Source organism: Hippoglossus stenolepis, chromosome 6 (genome assembly GCF_022539355.2).
Source record: "Hippoglossus stenolepis isolate QCI-W04-F060 chromosome 6, HSTE1.2, whole genome shotgun sequence".
NCBI classification, from domain to species: Eukaryota; Metazoa; Chordata; class Actinopteri; order Pleuronectiformes; family Pleuronectidae; genus Hippoglossus; species Hippoglossus stenolepis.
In genome coordinates, this window is record NC_061488.1 from 11,470,659 (window position 1) to 11,488,488 (window position 17,830).

Below are 17,830 nucleotides of genomic sequence, written 5' to 3' on the forward strand. Positions count from 1 at the left end.
TGTCAGCGGGAGAGAGGGATAGAGAGAAGGGGGGAGAGAAGGAGGATAATCATCTCTAATCTTTTCTCTGGTGATCCTGTTGGCTATACTTAGACTTTTCTTTGTGTACTTTTGCACGAGTACCTCAACACAACTTAAAGTGTCAGTTTATTAAAAAAATTAAAAAACATTTTACATTCACATTTACTGTTCCCAAGCTGTACACTATGCATCACCACAATCCATCAGATAAAACAAGAGTAAAAATAAAATCCATGTTGGAAATTCTATGCCAACGTGTGTCTAAGCACAATCATCTTTCGCAAGCAGTCCCTTTTATTTCCTCTCATTTCAATGTACACATCGACAGAGACGCCCACAGGCCTCCTGGTGATCAGTCTGACAGTCAGCGACTGGTGTGGTCTATCTTGTCTGAGTCCGAGCTGAGGCTGAGCTCAGCTATGTGATACAGGGCGAGATCGGCGTGAGGGGAGAGCTGTGACTGTCTGTGCTGGGCAGTCCTGTCCCGTGACTGGATGATGGCCTGGCGCAGACAGGTGATCCACTGCTGCCTGCTAAAGGAGTCGTTGGCCTGCAGGCTGTAGGGGTTGGCTTTGGAGCGCCCTCTGCTGCTCACACGGAAACAGTTCTTCACTAGGACATGAGAGAGGGAGACGGAAGGAAATCGAATTGAAGAAAGGTTGACGAAAAAAAAAAAGGTTTGGGCTGATGGGTGTTATGTGGCATGTGCTGTACATGTTACCTTTATCATTCCCCCCAGTAAAGGCTCCTCTGAAGGTGCCCCCTCCAGCAGCCTCCCCGTCTGGGATCTCTTCCAGATTTAACAAAGCATTGGTCAGAGGCTGTCTGTACACATGGAACACATGACCTCCATCTCTGTCCTCCCCCGGTCTGCTCAGCACCAGAGCCAGTTCAAACAGGAATACATGCAGCCGCTGACAGAGGGAAACAAATGAGGAAAGTCAAAGTAAAATCACCAATTATTAAAGGTTCAGTGTGTAGATTTTAGTGACATCTAGTGGTGAAGTTGCATGTTGCAGCTGAACACCCCTCACCTCACTCTCCCCTTCCAAACATGAAAGAGAATCTGTAGTAGCCTTCAGTTGTCATAAATTTGGGCTCTGCAATTTGGGCTACTGTAAAATAACATGGCGGCCTCCATAGAGAGGGCCCGCTCCAGATGTAAATATAAAGTATTTAAATACAAAGGACCATTCTACGGTAAAAAAAAAAATTCATAGAATTTAGGTGAAACACAAATTATTATATATTCAATTTCTGCCAAAAGATCCCTTTCACCTGAATCTTACACACTGGACCTTTAAGATATTTTGCTCATAATTTTTATACATATTAAATACTAATGAGAGAATTACAACATCAAGTTGATACAGAGTGCATTTTCAATAATACAGGGTAATGCAACAATGATGAACAAATCAAACACCCCCAGGAGAACCACTCCACGAAGAGCTGAAACATTAGGGAGCCTCTACCTGGCCCTTGTTGTTCTTGAGCTCTCCGTGGCAGTAGAGGAAGCGGGACTGCTGGATCTCTGGTAGTCTCTGGCTCTCATCAAGGTAGCTGAGACCCCGTCTGTAGAACTGACACTCAGCCTCGCCTGTCTTCTTGTTCACCTCGGCCACGATACTGTGGATAAGATCCAACTGGGCGGAACAAAGGGTTGAGACACTATCAACACCAACAAGAGACATTCTGTGTTGAAATGAAAAGTCTGTGTGGGATCTGTACAGACATCACATTACTTATGGAAAATTACAATATCACTGTCTGAATCTTGAGTATCAGAAAACAGTTTTCTCTTGCTGCCATAAGGAGGTGACAATGTGCCAAGAATTGCCGATTTTAAAAAGAAAATATTGGCTGCAGACAGATGGATTCCACAATTTGGAGAAATAACAGTGGGTATGCTACTCTACTTTAGCCACTGTCTAAGAAGCCTTAATAATCAACATTTATTCTGATACTGATTGATATTTAGTTTGCACACATGGATGACAGTTTTAAGATAAAATTATTTGGATTTGTGTGTTGTAATCAGCCAAACGTTAGTGTTCATGCTCCATCAAATTTCTGGTTCATCTAAAGGAGCAGACTCTGCACACACCTTACATAAACTAACAAAGTGGATTACATATAAAGTACTGGGTAATGTAATATTTGTTAAAGCCATGGAAATGAGTGAATTCTGAACCCTCTGTCTACGGGTTGATGTTTGATTTATAAATGCTCTTAAATAATGTGCATGTACGAGAGTGCATACTCACAGCATCAGGCAGTGTGTCCTCATCAGGGTGGTCTGGAGGTGTGCACTTCTGTATCTCTTTCAGCAGCAGTGGGTATTTGACCAAACGGCTTCGAGGGAGATCCAGGAAGTTCCACAGGTCCAGCTTCCTGCTGAACGAAGACTCCTGGCACAAGCGCAGGAAGTGCTCCACTCTCTTCTCGTGCTTCTTCTGGTCCAGCAGGGCTTTGGCCCCCACTTGGTTACAGCAGTATGTAACATAGGCGTCCAGGCAAGGGAACTGCAGAGGGGAAGGGCGGGGTGGGCAATGAGGCAAGAAATTGAAAGTCAAATAAAAGCAGAGATGTACACAGACTGAGCTCTGTGGTTAGAAAATACAGGAACCGGAGAGAGTGAAGTTGGGTTGTGCCCTCATCTCTTCTCCTCGCTCCGTGGTCTCCATGGAGATACTCACCCAGTTCAGCAGTGTAGGTCCCACTTGTCCGACTGTTTTCTCTGATCCCCTCAGCCGCTCGAGACGACTCAGAAGATCTGACATGACACAGAAACAGAATCTTACCGACTTGTGATAACTGAAAGCCGATGCGACCGCTGCTCGAAGACAGACTGACACAGAAAACATCACATTTAACTCATCGAACGTCATAGACTAAAATAAGAAATGAGAGTTGTGTGGTGAGCATGTACCTACAAATGATTAAATGACCTATTTCCTTGTGTGGCTTAACACACTTGTCTCAGCAATGTTGTTGAAAGTAAAATCACAATTTTAACTACGAGACAAAACAGAGACTATTCAAAATAAAAATGGCGTTGCTGCATGGATGTTGGATATATAATAGGCCCCTCTGTGTAAATTGTGGCCCATTTATGGCCCCTGATTCAGAAGAATCCTAGATCCCCAACTGAACTGGCATAAGATGCAGATATGATTCCACTGAAAGTCAGCCAACGATAATATTAAATTATTGCACAGCCCAACCTGCTTTATGGGAAAAGTTCTGTTGAGGCATGAGCGGAGACTGAGGTAACAGGAGATGAGTGGTGCAGAGCGATGCTTTACCTTCATGGATAGGAATGAGAGAGTCCAGAGTACCAAAGATCTGTCCGAGCTCGCTCTCTGTCATGATGTCCAGCTTCAACATGGGCTCGTAGTACACCTTGCAGCACACAGAGAGGAGGAGGCGCAGGTGAGGAGAGAGTTAAGTCAGGTGTGAAATAAAGTATAAGAAGTTAGGAGAGAACAGGGGAGCAGTTGAAATATATTCAATGTATTCTACTAAAATGTAGGTGTTAAGAGAAGAAAAGAAAAGACAATAAAAACAGAATCCAGAAAAAACAAGATAAAATAGAAATTAATGTTTGTATAAATGTGCAATGTAAAGATAAAAGTTGTGTAATTGTGCAATTTGTCCAAAACCTTTGCAATATGCAATATGAAGTATGCGCAGCAGTCTTTCTGGGATTATGGATTTTTAAGTTAAACTGTGGGTGCTGTTGCGTTGTCCCCCAAGTGCGAAAAGGAACGTGATTGGATAAACTGCCTCAGCTCAGCAGAGAGGTAGTGAGGGGGGGGGTAAAGTACCTTCTTTACCAGACTGAGGTCCTCGATAAGTTGTCTCTCTCCCTGAGTCAGCTCATAGATCACCTACAGGAAGAGAAGGAACCATTTCACATGTTTTAATAACAGACACAAACAATGTGGATGCAAACACACACACACACACACACACACAGTGGCATGAATTAGAATACACGCAGATGAACAACACGAGCTGCGACAGCTGATTGTTCAATAAAGGAAGTTAAGCCTCTGTTGCCAGCTCACATCCTCTTTCATAATCTCTGTGAAGCGCTGCTTCACAGAAATGAAGGGTAGTCTCCCCGCCCCCGCTGCAACCACAGCCCCACAGCTTGACCCACATACCCTCCAGTACAAACACACATTCTTATTGAACACACAAGCAGAAAGGCCAAGGTTCTAGCTGCCCCCCCCCCTCACACCTCCTGGCGTTTGATCTCCTTGGCGGTGAGGTCATGACTCTCCACGGTGTCACTCCAGCACTGGCTGTTGCGGCGGCGTGGAAACGACGAGGCCTTTGTGCGGGGGCGCATGGGAGCCGGGGGCAAAGGTCGAGCCTCTGTACGGAAACTGATGGACCGCTGTGGAAAGAGCACAGTGGATGAATGTCTGCACGCACATGTCATTGATTGTTCTTTTTTTTTTAATAGAAGAAATTAGTTTTGTGTTTGTTACCGAAATGGACTGTCCAATCCGTTTCAGAGCAGGGGTCTTGGATGGTGTTATGACACCTGTTAGACTGTTGGACTTCACCACAGGTTTGACCCTTTTATTACTGGGCTCCTGTAATGACATCACCAATAAAACATCTAACCCTAACCAGACTGGATCTTTGATAAATAACAATGCTGGCTGCACATTAAATGAGTTAAAACAAAACACACCTGCACCTCTGAATCCTTCATGTGGTCTGACATCGTTTCACCATCCTCCTCCTCCTCTTCGTCCTGATGAAAGAACAGAATGAGTTGGAGAAAGATGAGGGGGTTCAGTAGAGTGGAACCAGAAAAAAACGCTGAGAGGGGTGAGAGTTTACAGGGTGCAGATCTCTCACTTCCTGTGTGGCTTTCAAAGAGGAATAAGGCTGAAAGTGTGCCTCTGTAGTAAAATACAAGATGTCAGCCAGGTTTTTGAGTTTTTTTTTACACAAACCACATCAGCTGTACATTGAGTGTTGTAACTATGTGAGATGTGTTGAAATATCTGCAATGAAAATGTTTTTATGAATGTATGAACAATAACAATGTAAGCAAAACAGGTCAACTTGAAAAGTGTAAAATCAAGATTGGCTGAAATGGGACAAGACGTGAGTGATATCAACAGGATTTAAAGATCTGTGCATGAAGAGAGAGACGCCGTGGCTGCACTGCTGAACATCAGCTCTGCACGCAGCTCTGCATGCAGCTCTGCACGCACCGCTGCGGTCACAAAGGTAAGGTTGACTAACTTCCGCTGTATTTGCAAAGAGACACAAGAAAATGAAGAGGCAGCGCAGCTCAGAGTTTAATGTCAAATCACCATCCTCACCTCTGTGATCCTGATCACAGGTTCAGGAGCCGGGTCTTGTTTTCTCTTCTTCTAAACAGCAGAGATTAACAGTGGAAGTGAGTTCTTAAGTTTCTAGGAGAGAGTTAAGACATTTTTGAGACAGGAGAGAGTAATAAGACAGGTAGTGTGTCATACCCCAGCATGGTCACAGAGGATGGAGTGTGTCTCTGCTGGTGCCACAAACCTAAAAAAGGCAAAGTAAGTGTTAATGAGCACAAAGCAAACAACCTCGCACACAGTTATGTCATTTAACGTGAGATAAAAGAAAGAAACAACATAGTAGCTGAATGCAATAATGATACTTTGTGCTAAAATTATGAATTTGTCAGATTTTACTTTGTGCCCTGGGTATATTATTGAATATTACAGGTTAAGATTTTGTTCCAATTCAATGAGATAACATAAATATCATCAGTCACATTTCAACACCATGATGCCAACTTCAAAGACCTTCCATGCCTCTAACAAAGTTAAGTTTATTTTGTTGATCTCAGTCAGTTCTCAGGAGTAACACACAGTACTCGGCACCCCACAGTGTTAACAGTTAAAGATGAATGTCAGAAATCATACCAGGAAGTCCTCGCTTCACCAGTGTCCTCCACTTCCATCTTTTCTTTGTCCTCACTGCATCTTCACAGGATCACGGCAACAGTCTCAAAATTAGAAACTTTTATATATTGTAAAAATAATCCAAAGTTTGACTCAGATCTTTCCTGTTGCAGTTAGGTACAGCGACTTGTTTGCAGGGAGCTCGTAAAAGTTCTTCCGCGCACTTCTTCCTCATCTCAGACCTGACCACATCCTTTAGCGTTGCACATACTGATGTATCCGCTCTTCTCAGGAAGGACGGTTCAAAACTTTTATTGTAACCTGTCGCTCAACCCCGACGACTGGATAGTGGAACTTTTTAACACCAATTACATTAAAAGTCTTGCATACGACACAAGAGGAAGTCAAAGCAAATTTGTGACTAGTTTACTATTCATCCAATAGCCCTTATGAATAAATTAGTTAAGTATAGGTGAATTTATTCAATCAATCCGGAAGAGATAATTTCCTGCATCCTGTTATTAATCATCCATTGTCTCAACGGGGTTTCATTGTAAGTTCTCAGGTCAGCGTTAAGCTGATTCAGGTCGTTTGCAGATATGCATTATTATGAAACTTCTGAAGAGCCTGAAGCAGGTCAGACAGGAAACACACATCTGACGGTTTCATTACAGAGCTACACCAGATGTCATCTTCTCTAGAAAAGGGTCAAATAACCACACAAATTCAGAAATATCTTTTACACGTTTATTCACTATCACACTAAGTGCTCGCATTTCAAGATACATCTCATTGCCTTGCTTTTACACTGTAATGTCATTTGGAGTTAAAGTAGAAAGAAGACATGATCTAACAAGGTGTTTGAAACCTTCGGCCACTCTCACCCCCACAAAAAATAAAATAGAAAACAAAAAAACAAAACACATGAAATATAAAGACAAAACTGATGTCATGTGCAAGAGCCCCTCCAAAGTCAAGAGTGCTGGATGAGGTGGGTGTGTTAAGGGTGCTTCAAACCAGCGAGGGTCCCTATTCTGCTGGCGTGTGATTATTTTTCCACTAAGGAAATGTCATAGACTTGGGTTTGACCGAGTCTTGGGCGTTTCTTCAGCTTTAAACTCAAACTTTCGGGTAGAATTAAGGATTCTGTAATGGAAAATGTTATAAACATACTATAGTATGTATTATCTCTGCTTATGCATATCATGTGTGACCTGCCAAGATTTCGGTTGGTGATATGCCTCATGGCAGATTTATCATGACCTTTATCTCCTAGAGTTACTAGGTACCAATCTCTGAGAAATCAGGACATCAGAGCCACTAGGAATCACTGTGCTGCCATTTCCGCCAATCCACACACACACACACACACACACACACTTTAGCTGACGTTTATCCAAAGCGACTTACAATAAGTGCATTCAACCATTAGGGTTGAAACCCAGAACAAGAATCAAGTACAATTTGTTTAAAGAAAACCAAACTACAAAGTGCTACATGTATGTGCCATATAAGTGCTAAATATGTATATAAATATATTTTTTTTTAATCCAAGCTATAGTCAAAAGAGATGCGTCTTTAGTCTGTGGCAGAAGATGTGTAGGCTTTCTGCTGTCAATGGGGAGCTCGTTCTACCATTTAGGAGCCAGGACAGCAAAGAGCCGAGCTTTTGTTGAGTGGTTAGCTCGCAGTGAGTGAGCAGCAAGCCAACTGGCAGATGCAGAGCGTAGTGGACAGGCTGGGGTGTAAGGTTTGACCATGTCCCGGATGTAGACTGTACCCGATCCGTTCACAGCATGGTACTCAAGTACTTGTGTTTAGAAACAGATGCAGGCAGCCACTGGTAACCAGTGAAGGGAGTGGAGGCGTGTGAGTGAACTTAGGTAGGTTAAAGACCAGTCGAGCTGCTGCATTCTGGATGAGCCGCAGAGGTTGGACAGCACCAGCCAGGAGGGAGTTGCAATAGTCTAGGCGTGAGATGACCAGAGCCTGGTATAGCACGCCTGAAAATGTTTCTTACCATCTTCACATGGCCGCATGCTGTAAGATCTGTTGGACCTTGTTTGACAAAGAATAAACGTGCACTTAAAAGCCCATTATGGTAAGTTCTCTTTATTTCCGAAGTCTCACAAAGTCAAATTTCAACACACCGGTCACTACCAACAGAAAACTGATTGATCCAATAGAGCCATCCTGGATCAACCCACCCAAATCCTCACTTATAACAACCACCACCCTCTTGTGGGTGGGTATAGTGTGGAGCTCAGCAGATGGTGTATCGGACATAGGGCACTTCCACGTCTTCATCCGACAGGTCGTTACAGCATAGCTCAAACACCAGGGCTTTCACATGCTTTCCCAGCTTCTTTTTGGACACCTTAGTCACAATCTCCGTCATCCTATGAGACAAAGGAAAATACCATTATAGCAACAGATTAAACACTAGCATTTAACGTGCCTCAGTAATGTCATCTACTCACGGCAGGTCCAGTCTCTCTCTGAGTTTGGCAGCAGGCATGAAGAAGGAATAGAGCATGGACACTCCCTGAGAAAGCATGGTGATCTCCAACTTGTGCTCGGTCTAATGAGCGACAGAAGAAAGATGGGGTTTGTTAATTGTAGGCCAGAAATCATATGGCAACAAATTGAGGGGAGTTGATGAGAATGTACTTTAAAGTAGTCCAAGAACTGCCGGAGTGTCATCTCCTCCCCGTTGGGCTGCAAACCTGTGACCTCAAAGCGATCCCACAACGTCCAATCAATTTCATAGTACTGCAAAAACATGAAGAGGGGGTTATGAGATGCTGATGTCGGTCACACAAAGCTATCACAAAGACACGATGCGTTTTCATTAAACAGAAGCTACTGACTGCCGTCTATGCCAAAATGAAAAATGTAAAGTCATAAAACAGAAAGCTTTTAGAAAATGTATTCTCCTCAGCCCACACTGAACTCATCAGCATGAGAAGGTGAGTTGAACTCACTTGCACCCAGGCAGGCAAACTGCATCTGCCTGGTGCATCAGTATTAGCATGGCTGGATCATCATTGGAGCTCAAAACATGTAATGACCATCGATGGTTACCCTTGTAGAGAGGATACTATGAATAGGGATATTTTCCCACAGTGGGGACACATGTGACTGTTCGATATCTTAAGAGCTCAAAACAAGTAAGTGGCTACCTTGTGTTTGGGAGCAGCAATGGGTTCAGAAAAGGCAAAGAAAGGCAGGGCCAAGTTCATGAAGCCATTCTTGAACGATTCTAGCTTCTTGTGACCTTGGACAATCTTGATGAGCTCCAGACACACCAGGCCCACCACTGTAGCCGTGGTAGTGGCGATGGCAGGAATGATCTTACCAGCTATCAGTTTGCTCTGGGTTGGAGGAGGAAGAATTTAACAGCAATGAAAAAACAGGAGGAGACAACTTGCAGTAAAAGAACATTAACAATGAAAGACAATGCCAGGATTAAAACAATGTGAGCCCCCACCTTGTGTCTGTCTGTCAGGGGAATGTCATAGTTCTCTGCTCTCAGGTTGGATGCTGCCACAATGAAGTCCATGTGGAAGTTTGTGTCATCATCCTGTTACCGACAGGTCAAAGACCATCATTAGTTTTGTTTAAGTACAGCAGCCATGAGGATAATACACACACGCAAAATACATTTGTCAGAGGAAAGTGTGTACCTTCTCAAAGTCGATGGCGCTGAGTTTGAACTGTGAAGTCTCGGGGGAAGGCAGCTGGACCTTTAGCTCCTCCAGTCTTGAGACTTCTAATATTCCAAGAGAATAGTGGTCACAATCTCCTCAAAGCATCCTTAATGACACCAGACTATGGCTTTAATTTGTAAAGTACTAAAAGCAATAAATCACACATAAAACAAGTCCTTGCCAGAAAATATTACTTTTGCAAAAACAGACTACAAATTTAAGAGATTTGAGCGTCTTACCAACAGAGGAATTACTATTCTGCAGGTCCTGATCAGAGACATGGATTTTAACTCCTGAAAAAGGGGTAAAGGTCGGCACCTTGACCTCCTGCAAGATCTTGACCACATCTGCACGATCAGTGCTGCCTGGGAGGCCATATGTCTGAGCAAACAGGTTTGCCCCAGCCACAACATAATCCATGTGCAGCTCCTAGAAGGGAAGGAATTCTGTTACCAACTGGAATCTGAATAGATTAGTTAAAAGCAGATAATGCATCAAGCAGGTGCTCTTAAAAATAATGGATGGATACATGCATTGCTAGTGCTGAAGTCTAGGTGGTGAGGACACCTCTTTGGGCCAGACCAGAAGGGGGCACCGGATCTGGTGAGCTGAAAGACATGATAAACTTGCCTTACAAGCACAGAAATACAAAACCTTAAAGAAACGTAGGCCTTTGGGTTATTGTAGTCATTTATAAGACGGACAGAAGAAATAACAGGAAATGAGGAAAAATGAAAGGTCAGTAAAATCAGGGTACGTCATCTGTGCCTTACATGTGTAGCATCTTTAAATCAATACTGCGCCTTGATTCAATAAGCAACAGTTTAAAAAGCTTACACATTATTTGCTGTTAATGTGATGTATCTATATCTACCGAGTCTAGACAAATATAGGCAGTGGAAATACCAGACAAGACTTATATCCACCAAGCGGTGAGCTCAATGTGTACCTGATCTAGGGGGAGGTTGTGCAGTAGCTGACGGATGTTGTTGCTGTATTGGCACTGCCAGTGGTTGCGTGCCCAGGCTACGCAGTCAGCCCAGCTATGGGGGCAGTCTGTGACAAGACTCTTGTAGACAGCCTCCAGCACCGCCACAGGCTGAGCTCCAGGCAGCTTCAGAGTACGCTCCATGAACTTAGGATCTCTGAAAGAACAATGATCATCGATCCAATAAGCTGAGACATCGACACCAACTAATAGATGTGAAAAGAAATTATCTAGGTTTATTAATGCACTTTGAACAAATCCTACATTTAGATAACTACAGTTCTGCCATATAGTCACTTTTGGATGTCAAACAAGACAACTCACGAGAGGTACTCCATGGCATTCTCTGGTGGCCGTTTGAATAATCCCTCAAACTCATCACGGGCCCACTGAAGAGAAGAAGATATTTACAACGGATCAATATTACAGTCAATTCATATAGTCAGAAGCACAATATGAAACTGTTTAACCCAGAGCAAAGTAGTAGCATCTTATAGAGGTGGAAAATGAATTTAATTACTGGTTTCTCAATTTAATCATATTGTGAATTCTTTTGTGACAGATATTGTTTAAATCATACATATTTATTGCAATTTCAAAACATTCACTGTGTGTTTATCTTTAACATTGTTACCTGCAGTGTGTGTTCAATAGCATTTGGGAAGTTCTTCAGGGTACAGATGGGGATGGATTTCTCTGGTGGGTCTCGGCTGGAGCTGTATGACTCTGTGAGGAAGGGGATCACGACCTGGACGTTGCCTTTGGTGCCAAGAGTACCAGACTCCAGTAAGGGTTTACGGTAGTACACACACCTCCGATCCATGTACATACCTAAACAATGGGCAAAAACACAAGGCAGAGGGTAAAGCTCAAATACAGAGGGAGTGGGAAATAGAAAAACAGATTGGGGCAATTGACCATGCCACCGGGGTCTCCCACACACAGCCAGAGACAGTACCGTTGCTTTTCAGCATAATTTATCACACGTGAGGAAACAAAGTCCAAACTAATCATTAATTGTCCGACTAATAACCCCTTCAGGCTCCTAGCTCTTCCCATTTGCGTCCCTTGCGTGCGTCTCTCCCCCTCGGCAGCTCTGCCGGCAGAGGATCAGCTCTCACCTGCGCTGACTTATCCTCTGGTGCAGGTGGAGGTGTTCTCCCAGCCACCTCCATGCCCACATAGCCAAATTCAGGCCAGGGCGTCATCAAGCCTGACCTACTCCACCTCCCCACAGGCCAGGAGAGGAAGCCGGCCCACACGCTGAGGCTCCCCGGGGGGCCGAGCAGGTGGGCGCCATGCGGGCACCTCGGGCTCCAGCAGCGCATTCTTCTTCTCCGCCTGCCTCTGCAGAGCCTCCAGCCACCGTCCCAGCGACATCTCCGCTTGCCGGTCCGCGTCTCTGACTGCATGGAGCCCCACGTTGGGCGCCACTGTTGCAGTTGACCATGCCACCGGGGTCTCCCACACACAGCTAGACACGGTACTGTGGCTTTTCAGCATACTTTATCACACGTGAGGAAACAAAGTCCAAACTAAACATAAATTGTCCGACTAATAAACTTCACAGGCAGGTCGTGCGTCTCTTCCCATGTGCCTGTCTCTCCGTCGGCAGGTCTGCGGCTGCCTTTTAAGCCTGAGGATCAATCAGCTAACAGCTCTCACCTGCGCTGATTGATCCTCTGGTACAGGTGGTGGTGCTCTCCCAGACCCCCCCCCCCCCCAATGCCCACACAGAAGTGTTTTTTTTTAAAAACATCTTTAAACATTCTGTAAAAAAGATTTAAAACAATTGAAGTTTCCGCTTCTCTTACGTGCGTATACATTGTCCAGTGCGTTGGTCACCCCATCAAGGCTTTCAAAGAAGTCGTCGTTGTAGACCCTCTCCGTGTCGGGGCCCACTCTGTTCTGGTGACCTGTGATCCTGATGGACGGGTTCATCTGCTTCACTGCCGCTGCTGCAGTATCGCTCTTCATTTTCTATCATCACACATACACACAAATGATATTAAATAGTGACCTTTTCACTTTCTCGCACTGCATCAAGAGGGGTTGGTTAATAGCGTTCATACTTGATTACCTGACCGAATGGTTAATGGTGTTCCAGGAACAATCTGTACTTTGAACATTTCATTTATCACCACATGATAAACTAACACTGAATCTTGTTTTCTGGGTTTGTACCCTCATGGTTTAATGCACTTATTGTAAGTCGCTTTGGATAAAAGCATCAGCTAAAATAATGTAATGTAATGTAATCTACCACACCCAGAATGAGCCTCCCCACTATCTAATGCTGATATCATCCATCAGCAGCAGTTGCATTAAGTGCAATCACAATCAATTGCAATGAACAGGAAATCCAATGAAATATTAAATTCGATCAATAAACGGCCAAATTATGTCCTCGACCTACTTTGTATCCACCAAAAAAGGTAAATACTGACCGTCACGTCTGAGGGTCTGAAGAGGAACTGTCTGTTGAGGTTGGACTTCTCTATGGTGTCCATGTCCGTCACAATGACCTCGCCCTCTCCGCCAGCCAGTCCAATCATCGCAAAGTTTTTCATCAGTTCACAGCCAATGGCCCCAGCTCCAACCTGGGAGGATTACAGGTCACTCAGTAAAGCTACCAAAGTCATGCTCCATTTTCTCTATGTTCAAACACAATTTTAACAAACATAGTATTAAACCCTTCACTGTAGAAAAATCAAGGTTTTATTTATACATTCCTTTATACCAGACATGAACCATAGTTTAACAGCAAGGCTGGTAATAACCCGTTTTCATTATTGCCAAAAGATCCCATGAACATTATCTTCAGGTTTACACTGAGAAGGGAGATTAAAGAAGGGAGATTAAACAATAAGGGTTCATGTTAGAAAATCATTTTTAAGGATGCTGATATAATTTTCCGGAATATTGTGAACAAATTCCATTAAAAGAACAAAACAATGTTTTTTGGTCCGTTTTGCTAGAAGATTAAGAGGCAATAAAGAAGCATTTTATCTAGTACTATGTTATTTACTGATGTTTTTAAGTCTTTAGACAACATAAAGATTTATGGCAAAGAGGAATATCTTCTATCAGGTTTAGGTTACAGGGAAGTCTAGTTAATAGGATCATGGTTTTGATCTTTTCATGGGATTATGTTGGCAATAAGGAAACATAACATCACTGGCCTTATCCATTAAATCTCCCTTAGCAACAGTATGTCAGGAGATATTAGAACATTTTCCATTGGGTAGCTCACCAGGAAGTAGCGTTGTTTGGCAAGCAAATCCTGCAGCTTGGTGCCAAACACTGCAATCTGCCCATCATAGCGACAGTTCCTCTGGGAGAAAAGCAAAGAGGCAGAAAAGGGTTTAACATCATGGTTTGTCTCCCTTGTGTGCGTCCGTCCTCACTATCAATATGTGTGATTTAATAAGAACACCTACAGGGGCGCATTCTTCCTCGGTGAGTGTGACTCCTTCCTCTTCGGCCAAACACTCCAGGGCATCAAAATACAGCCACTGCATCATTGGCATAAATTTTCCTGTGCATGCCTAAAGAAGAAAGAACATGTAAAAAGAAGCAATTGAGTAATACAAAGAATTCTGTTCAGAGGGAGTTAGCAACACAGGCCGAAACATGTCCAATCCGATAAAAGTAAATCCACAGAGATTACTAAAAATAAATACATTACAGGAGAAATTGAGCTGCACATCACACCACTGACCTTCATCACTTCCTGCGCTGCCAGACCTCCAATGAATCCATTAACAGGGGCCAGGTCACCAGCAGAAACAAATGACAACTTTTTGATAAGAGCGTCATCCAACTGCTCCACTTTGGCGGAGCCGGCCTGGGCAGAGTTCACCTCCTTGGCTAATGTCAATAACTCTTCACCATCAGCCTGGAAAACACAGTTCAGCAGGTTGGACATGTTGCAAAATTACAATTACAGCAGTTACAATACTAAACTCACTAACTTGTATTGACTGATATTTACTGTTTGCAAGGACAAGCTAATTAGCTTCTGCAGACCCATATTGAAAACATTACTAACACCAAGTTTCCTATAAATCTAAAAACTGTCAGAGCAACATCAAAACAAGGAAGGTAGGTTTTTTCCACAAGGTTTTAACTCCAAGCCAATGTGACATTCCAATTAACATATTATTAAAACAAACAGGGGTGATATTTACCCGGTTCCAAGGTACAGGAAGGTGGTTGTGTTTCTTCTGGAAGGCATGGATCGCCTGGAAGCCCACATGAAGCTGCCCTGGACGGTCGAACTTGGCAAAGTCTGTCAATACAAACTCTGGCTCAGCCATGGAGGAAGAGATGGATTTCTGCATAAGGAAAGAAATGCAAGACAGTGAGAAATGAGTCCACATATAATTTCCCACTGGTCAAAACAGATACACATGCCAACACATCACTTACAAAAGCAATCTTCTTGGGCATCTTGACCTGAGAGACAATTCCTCCTCTCACGTATTCCGTAAAACCAGTTGTGTCACAGATACTGAAGGTGTAGGGACCTGGACAGAGACAGCAATTCATGTAACATTCATAATCAGGCTAAACAAGATGTGTCTTAAACCTTAACAGATCTTACCCAGAACTTTGATTTCCACTGGCTGGCAGCCATTGAGCTCAGTCATACCCTGAACCTCTGTGAAGGTGACAGAGTCGCCGCTCTCAAAGCCATGACGAGTCTCATCCAGACATGTCACAACCCCTTGATTGTCCTGGAGAGAGGAAAAAGTAGCAACTTGTCCTGAAGTCTGATCTTAAAAAGCTAAAGCTACGTTGACAAACATCCTCAGCCAGACTAACCTTGGTGATCATGGAAATCATGGCACTTAGTGGCTGCTCTCCATTGGTGTCATAGACGACCATCTCGTCACCAAAGTCACAGAAAAGCTGGCTGCAAAACAAAACGCATAATGCACATGAATGTTAGACAATGACAGACAGAAGTGGTTATAGATTTTATGAGAACAAAGGGTCAGAATCTTACCCAAATAGGCCGCGTGTGTCTGCGATGACCAGCTTGATTCCTTTGCTGTGGCACACCTCCCCCACTTGATGCTGCTCTTCCAGATTTGAGTTGGTCAGTACTACCACCTAGAAATGCAAAAATAGACAAATTAAAAATAAAAGCTTCTTTCCTTCTTGAATGCTGAATGAGTCGGGTACAGGCCTCTATACAAGTCATACCTGGAACTTGTTCATGTAGTCTTCAGTGAGTTCTCCAGTGTAGGCCGTCACAGGAACGTAGCTATTGAGTTCAGCCAAACGGTGTTGGCTCACCTCGGCCCTGTTCTTCCCCAGATCTTCCTCCCGGAGGTAGAACTGAACACACAAAATACATAGGTGTTGATTTATAAACTTGGCATCAATTTCTCCCTGATATCTTGTCAATCCAGGTGAATGAATGGTAAATATGGTGATAAAGAAGAAAAGAACATCACAGTAATAATTTTTTGTGATTAGACTTTATCTTATTTTGTACATAAGAAGTTGGCTTGGACTTAAAAGAATCAGTAAGAAACTGTGCTGCAATAAATAATAAGCTATAAGAGAAATTGGTGATGGCAGTTCCTCTCAATCCTGCCACGCCACACTGTCTGCAGGAAAACGTTATTGTTTACGAAAATGTGAATGAGATGGTCAGTTTAATCGAGCTACAGCTGCTTGTGGAAGCATCATGAAGAACAATGGGATTTCAACTTTAGCCAAGTGTGGACAAGGTCTAAGATTAAGTGGTTGATTAAAGGCCACTCTCTATAGAAGCTGGATGACATTATAAGTATTAAGTGACAGATATTCATGTTGACTATTTAACTCAGCTTGATTGAGATTGGACACTGGGACAAATGCCAGGGGCTGATATAGAAATGTTTCAGAGCCCAAGGTTAAACTCACACTGAATGATCACTGATAGAGCTGACATGCTGATCTAAAAACAACCATGCCAAATACAAAAAGGGGGTCTCAGCTGAGCCTCTTAAATGAACATTCATCAGCATGGTCTTAAATGGCCACATCAAAAATCACGATGTCAGGCTGATAGACAGAAACTGTCTACCCATTGTAATGATGTTCCAAAACAGGCTTTATCTCTACTATGATTATAACCCAGAGAAAGGCCATGGTTAACAAGGCTCAAAAAAAAATATCAGGCTCAAAAACCTGCACCAATGTCTGTATGACTGAAATAAAAAATAAGTTGAAGAGAGACAAATGTGCTAAAGCAAAATAAGAATATACATGCGTGCTTCCCACCTGAGAGGAGAGGTCTCTCCATTCTGCAACTCCTTGGTCGTGTACAGTGACACTTCTTACTCCTCCCAAGATGATGTTCTTGGCAATCTCCACTCCAAGACCTCTCATACCAGAGATAAGGACATTGGAGTTCTGCATGCGCTTCATAGCTTCATGGCCCAACACGTAACTACATGGGGAGAGAAAGTACCATCAGCGCAACTCTGCATTTTTAATGCCAAACTATAAATAAAAATAGGTTTGCGTGTTCTCCATTGTTTGGACAAGACTTATACAGAGAGAGGACTTACAGTTGTCTGGAGTACAGGCCTTCGTCAATCTCAGCATCACTGAAATTCTCAGCCATGCCCTAAGGAGAGACAGCAGGAAGTGCAATTAAGTTTGAGTTACAAGTTCTATCCAAAAGTACACAGCGCATGTGATAGTGCTTACGTTGGCAGGTGTGTGGGACAGATCAGTTCTGACAGAGTTAGAGGAGGAGCAGTGGGATCCCGTCTTCGTCTCTGTTCCTGACAAGCGACGCTTCTTGGACAGCGGCGAGCTGGACATCTGTGCATCAGCAAAACACCAAAAGGAACAACAAGCTGAGTATTGTTGCATCAGACCTCCCCTTTACCAATGTATATAAATTCATTTACAATGGATAACAGAAGATTTCGAGGTCGACAGCTGTAAAAAACATTATATTTGTTGAGCGGAAAAATGGCAGTAAAGGCAAACTCAAATCGGGGCAGCTCGTAGAGGCACTTCCAGTGACAGAAACTGCCACTGATTTATAAAGGGAGCTGCCTTTGATGCCATACTGTTGAAAGGTGACTGTTGTTTGTGATTTATTCAATCAGCTCTATACTGGTTTATGAAAGTTTATTAGATAGTTCATTAGCTCTCTCGGGGGTTGGACTCAAAAT

The 17,830-nt window shown here is 43.3% G+C and overlaps 2 protein-coding genes and 1 non-coding gene across 4 annotated transcripts; all 3 read right to left on the reverse strand.

Annotated features, from left to right (window-relative positions):
- Nucleotides 1–130: 130 nt before the first annotated feature.
- Nucleotides 131–6,208, reverse strand: arhgef3l (Rho guanine nucleotide exchange factor (GEF) 3, like). 2 transcript variants are annotated; one of them, XM_035158886.2, is made up of 13 exons: nt 5,967–6,208; nt 5,532–5,580; nt 5,376–5,426; nt 4,739–4,795; nt 4,524–4,631; nt 4,271–4,429; nt 3,852–3,914; nt 3,330–3,426; nt 2,721–2,797; nt 2,289–2,546; nt 1,497–1,667; nt 743–935; nt 131–633 (listed from the first exon to the last, which is right to left on the reverse strand). In XM_035158886.2, the coding sequence occupies exons 1-13, from the start codon at nt 6,002–6,004 to the stop codon at nt 386–388; spliced, it is 1,569 nt and encodes a 522-aa protein (XP_035014777.1). In that variant the 5' UTR covers nt 6,005–6,208; the 3' UTR covers nt 131–385. The 2 variants fall into 2 exon arrangements, with proteins under 2 accessions (XP_035014777.1, XP_035014776.1); XM_035158885.2 differs by having other exon boundaries at nt 4,733–4,795.
- Nucleotides 6,209–8,036: 1,828 nt separating this feature from the next.
- LOC118110875 (ubiquitin-like modifier-activating enzyme 1) lies at nt 8,037–17,502 on the reverse strand. The gene is made up of 25 exons (XM_047340277.1): nt 17,355–17,502; nt 17,213–17,271; nt 16,923–17,091; nt 15,855–15,989; nt 15,655–15,761; nt 15,471–15,561; nt 15,250–15,382; nt 15,075–15,172; nt 14,834–14,980; nt 14,365–14,541; nt 14,084–14,191; nt 13,897–13,977; nt 13,091–13,243; nt 12,458–12,623; nt 11,278–11,474; nt 10,968–11,032; nt 10,605–10,800; nt 10,189–10,263; nt 9,895–10,084; nt 9,632–9,717; nt 9,436–9,528; nt 9,128–9,319; nt 8,616–8,717; nt 8,426–8,526; nt 8,037–8,344 (listed from the first exon to the last, which is right to left on the reverse strand). The coding sequence occupies exons 1-25, from the start codon at nt 17,469–17,471 to the stop codon at nt 8,209–8,211; spliced, it is 3,174 nt and encodes a 1,057-aa protein (XP_047196233.1). The 5' UTR covers nt 17,472–17,502; the 3' UTR covers nt 8,037–8,208.
- On the reverse strand, nt 8,897–8,998 carry LOC118111714. Its single transcript, XR_004697132.2, has one exon. It is a non-coding gene; the product is annotated as a small nucleolar RNA U6-53/MBII-28 (small nucleolar RNA).
- Nucleotides 17,503–17,830: the final 328 nt, after the last annotated feature.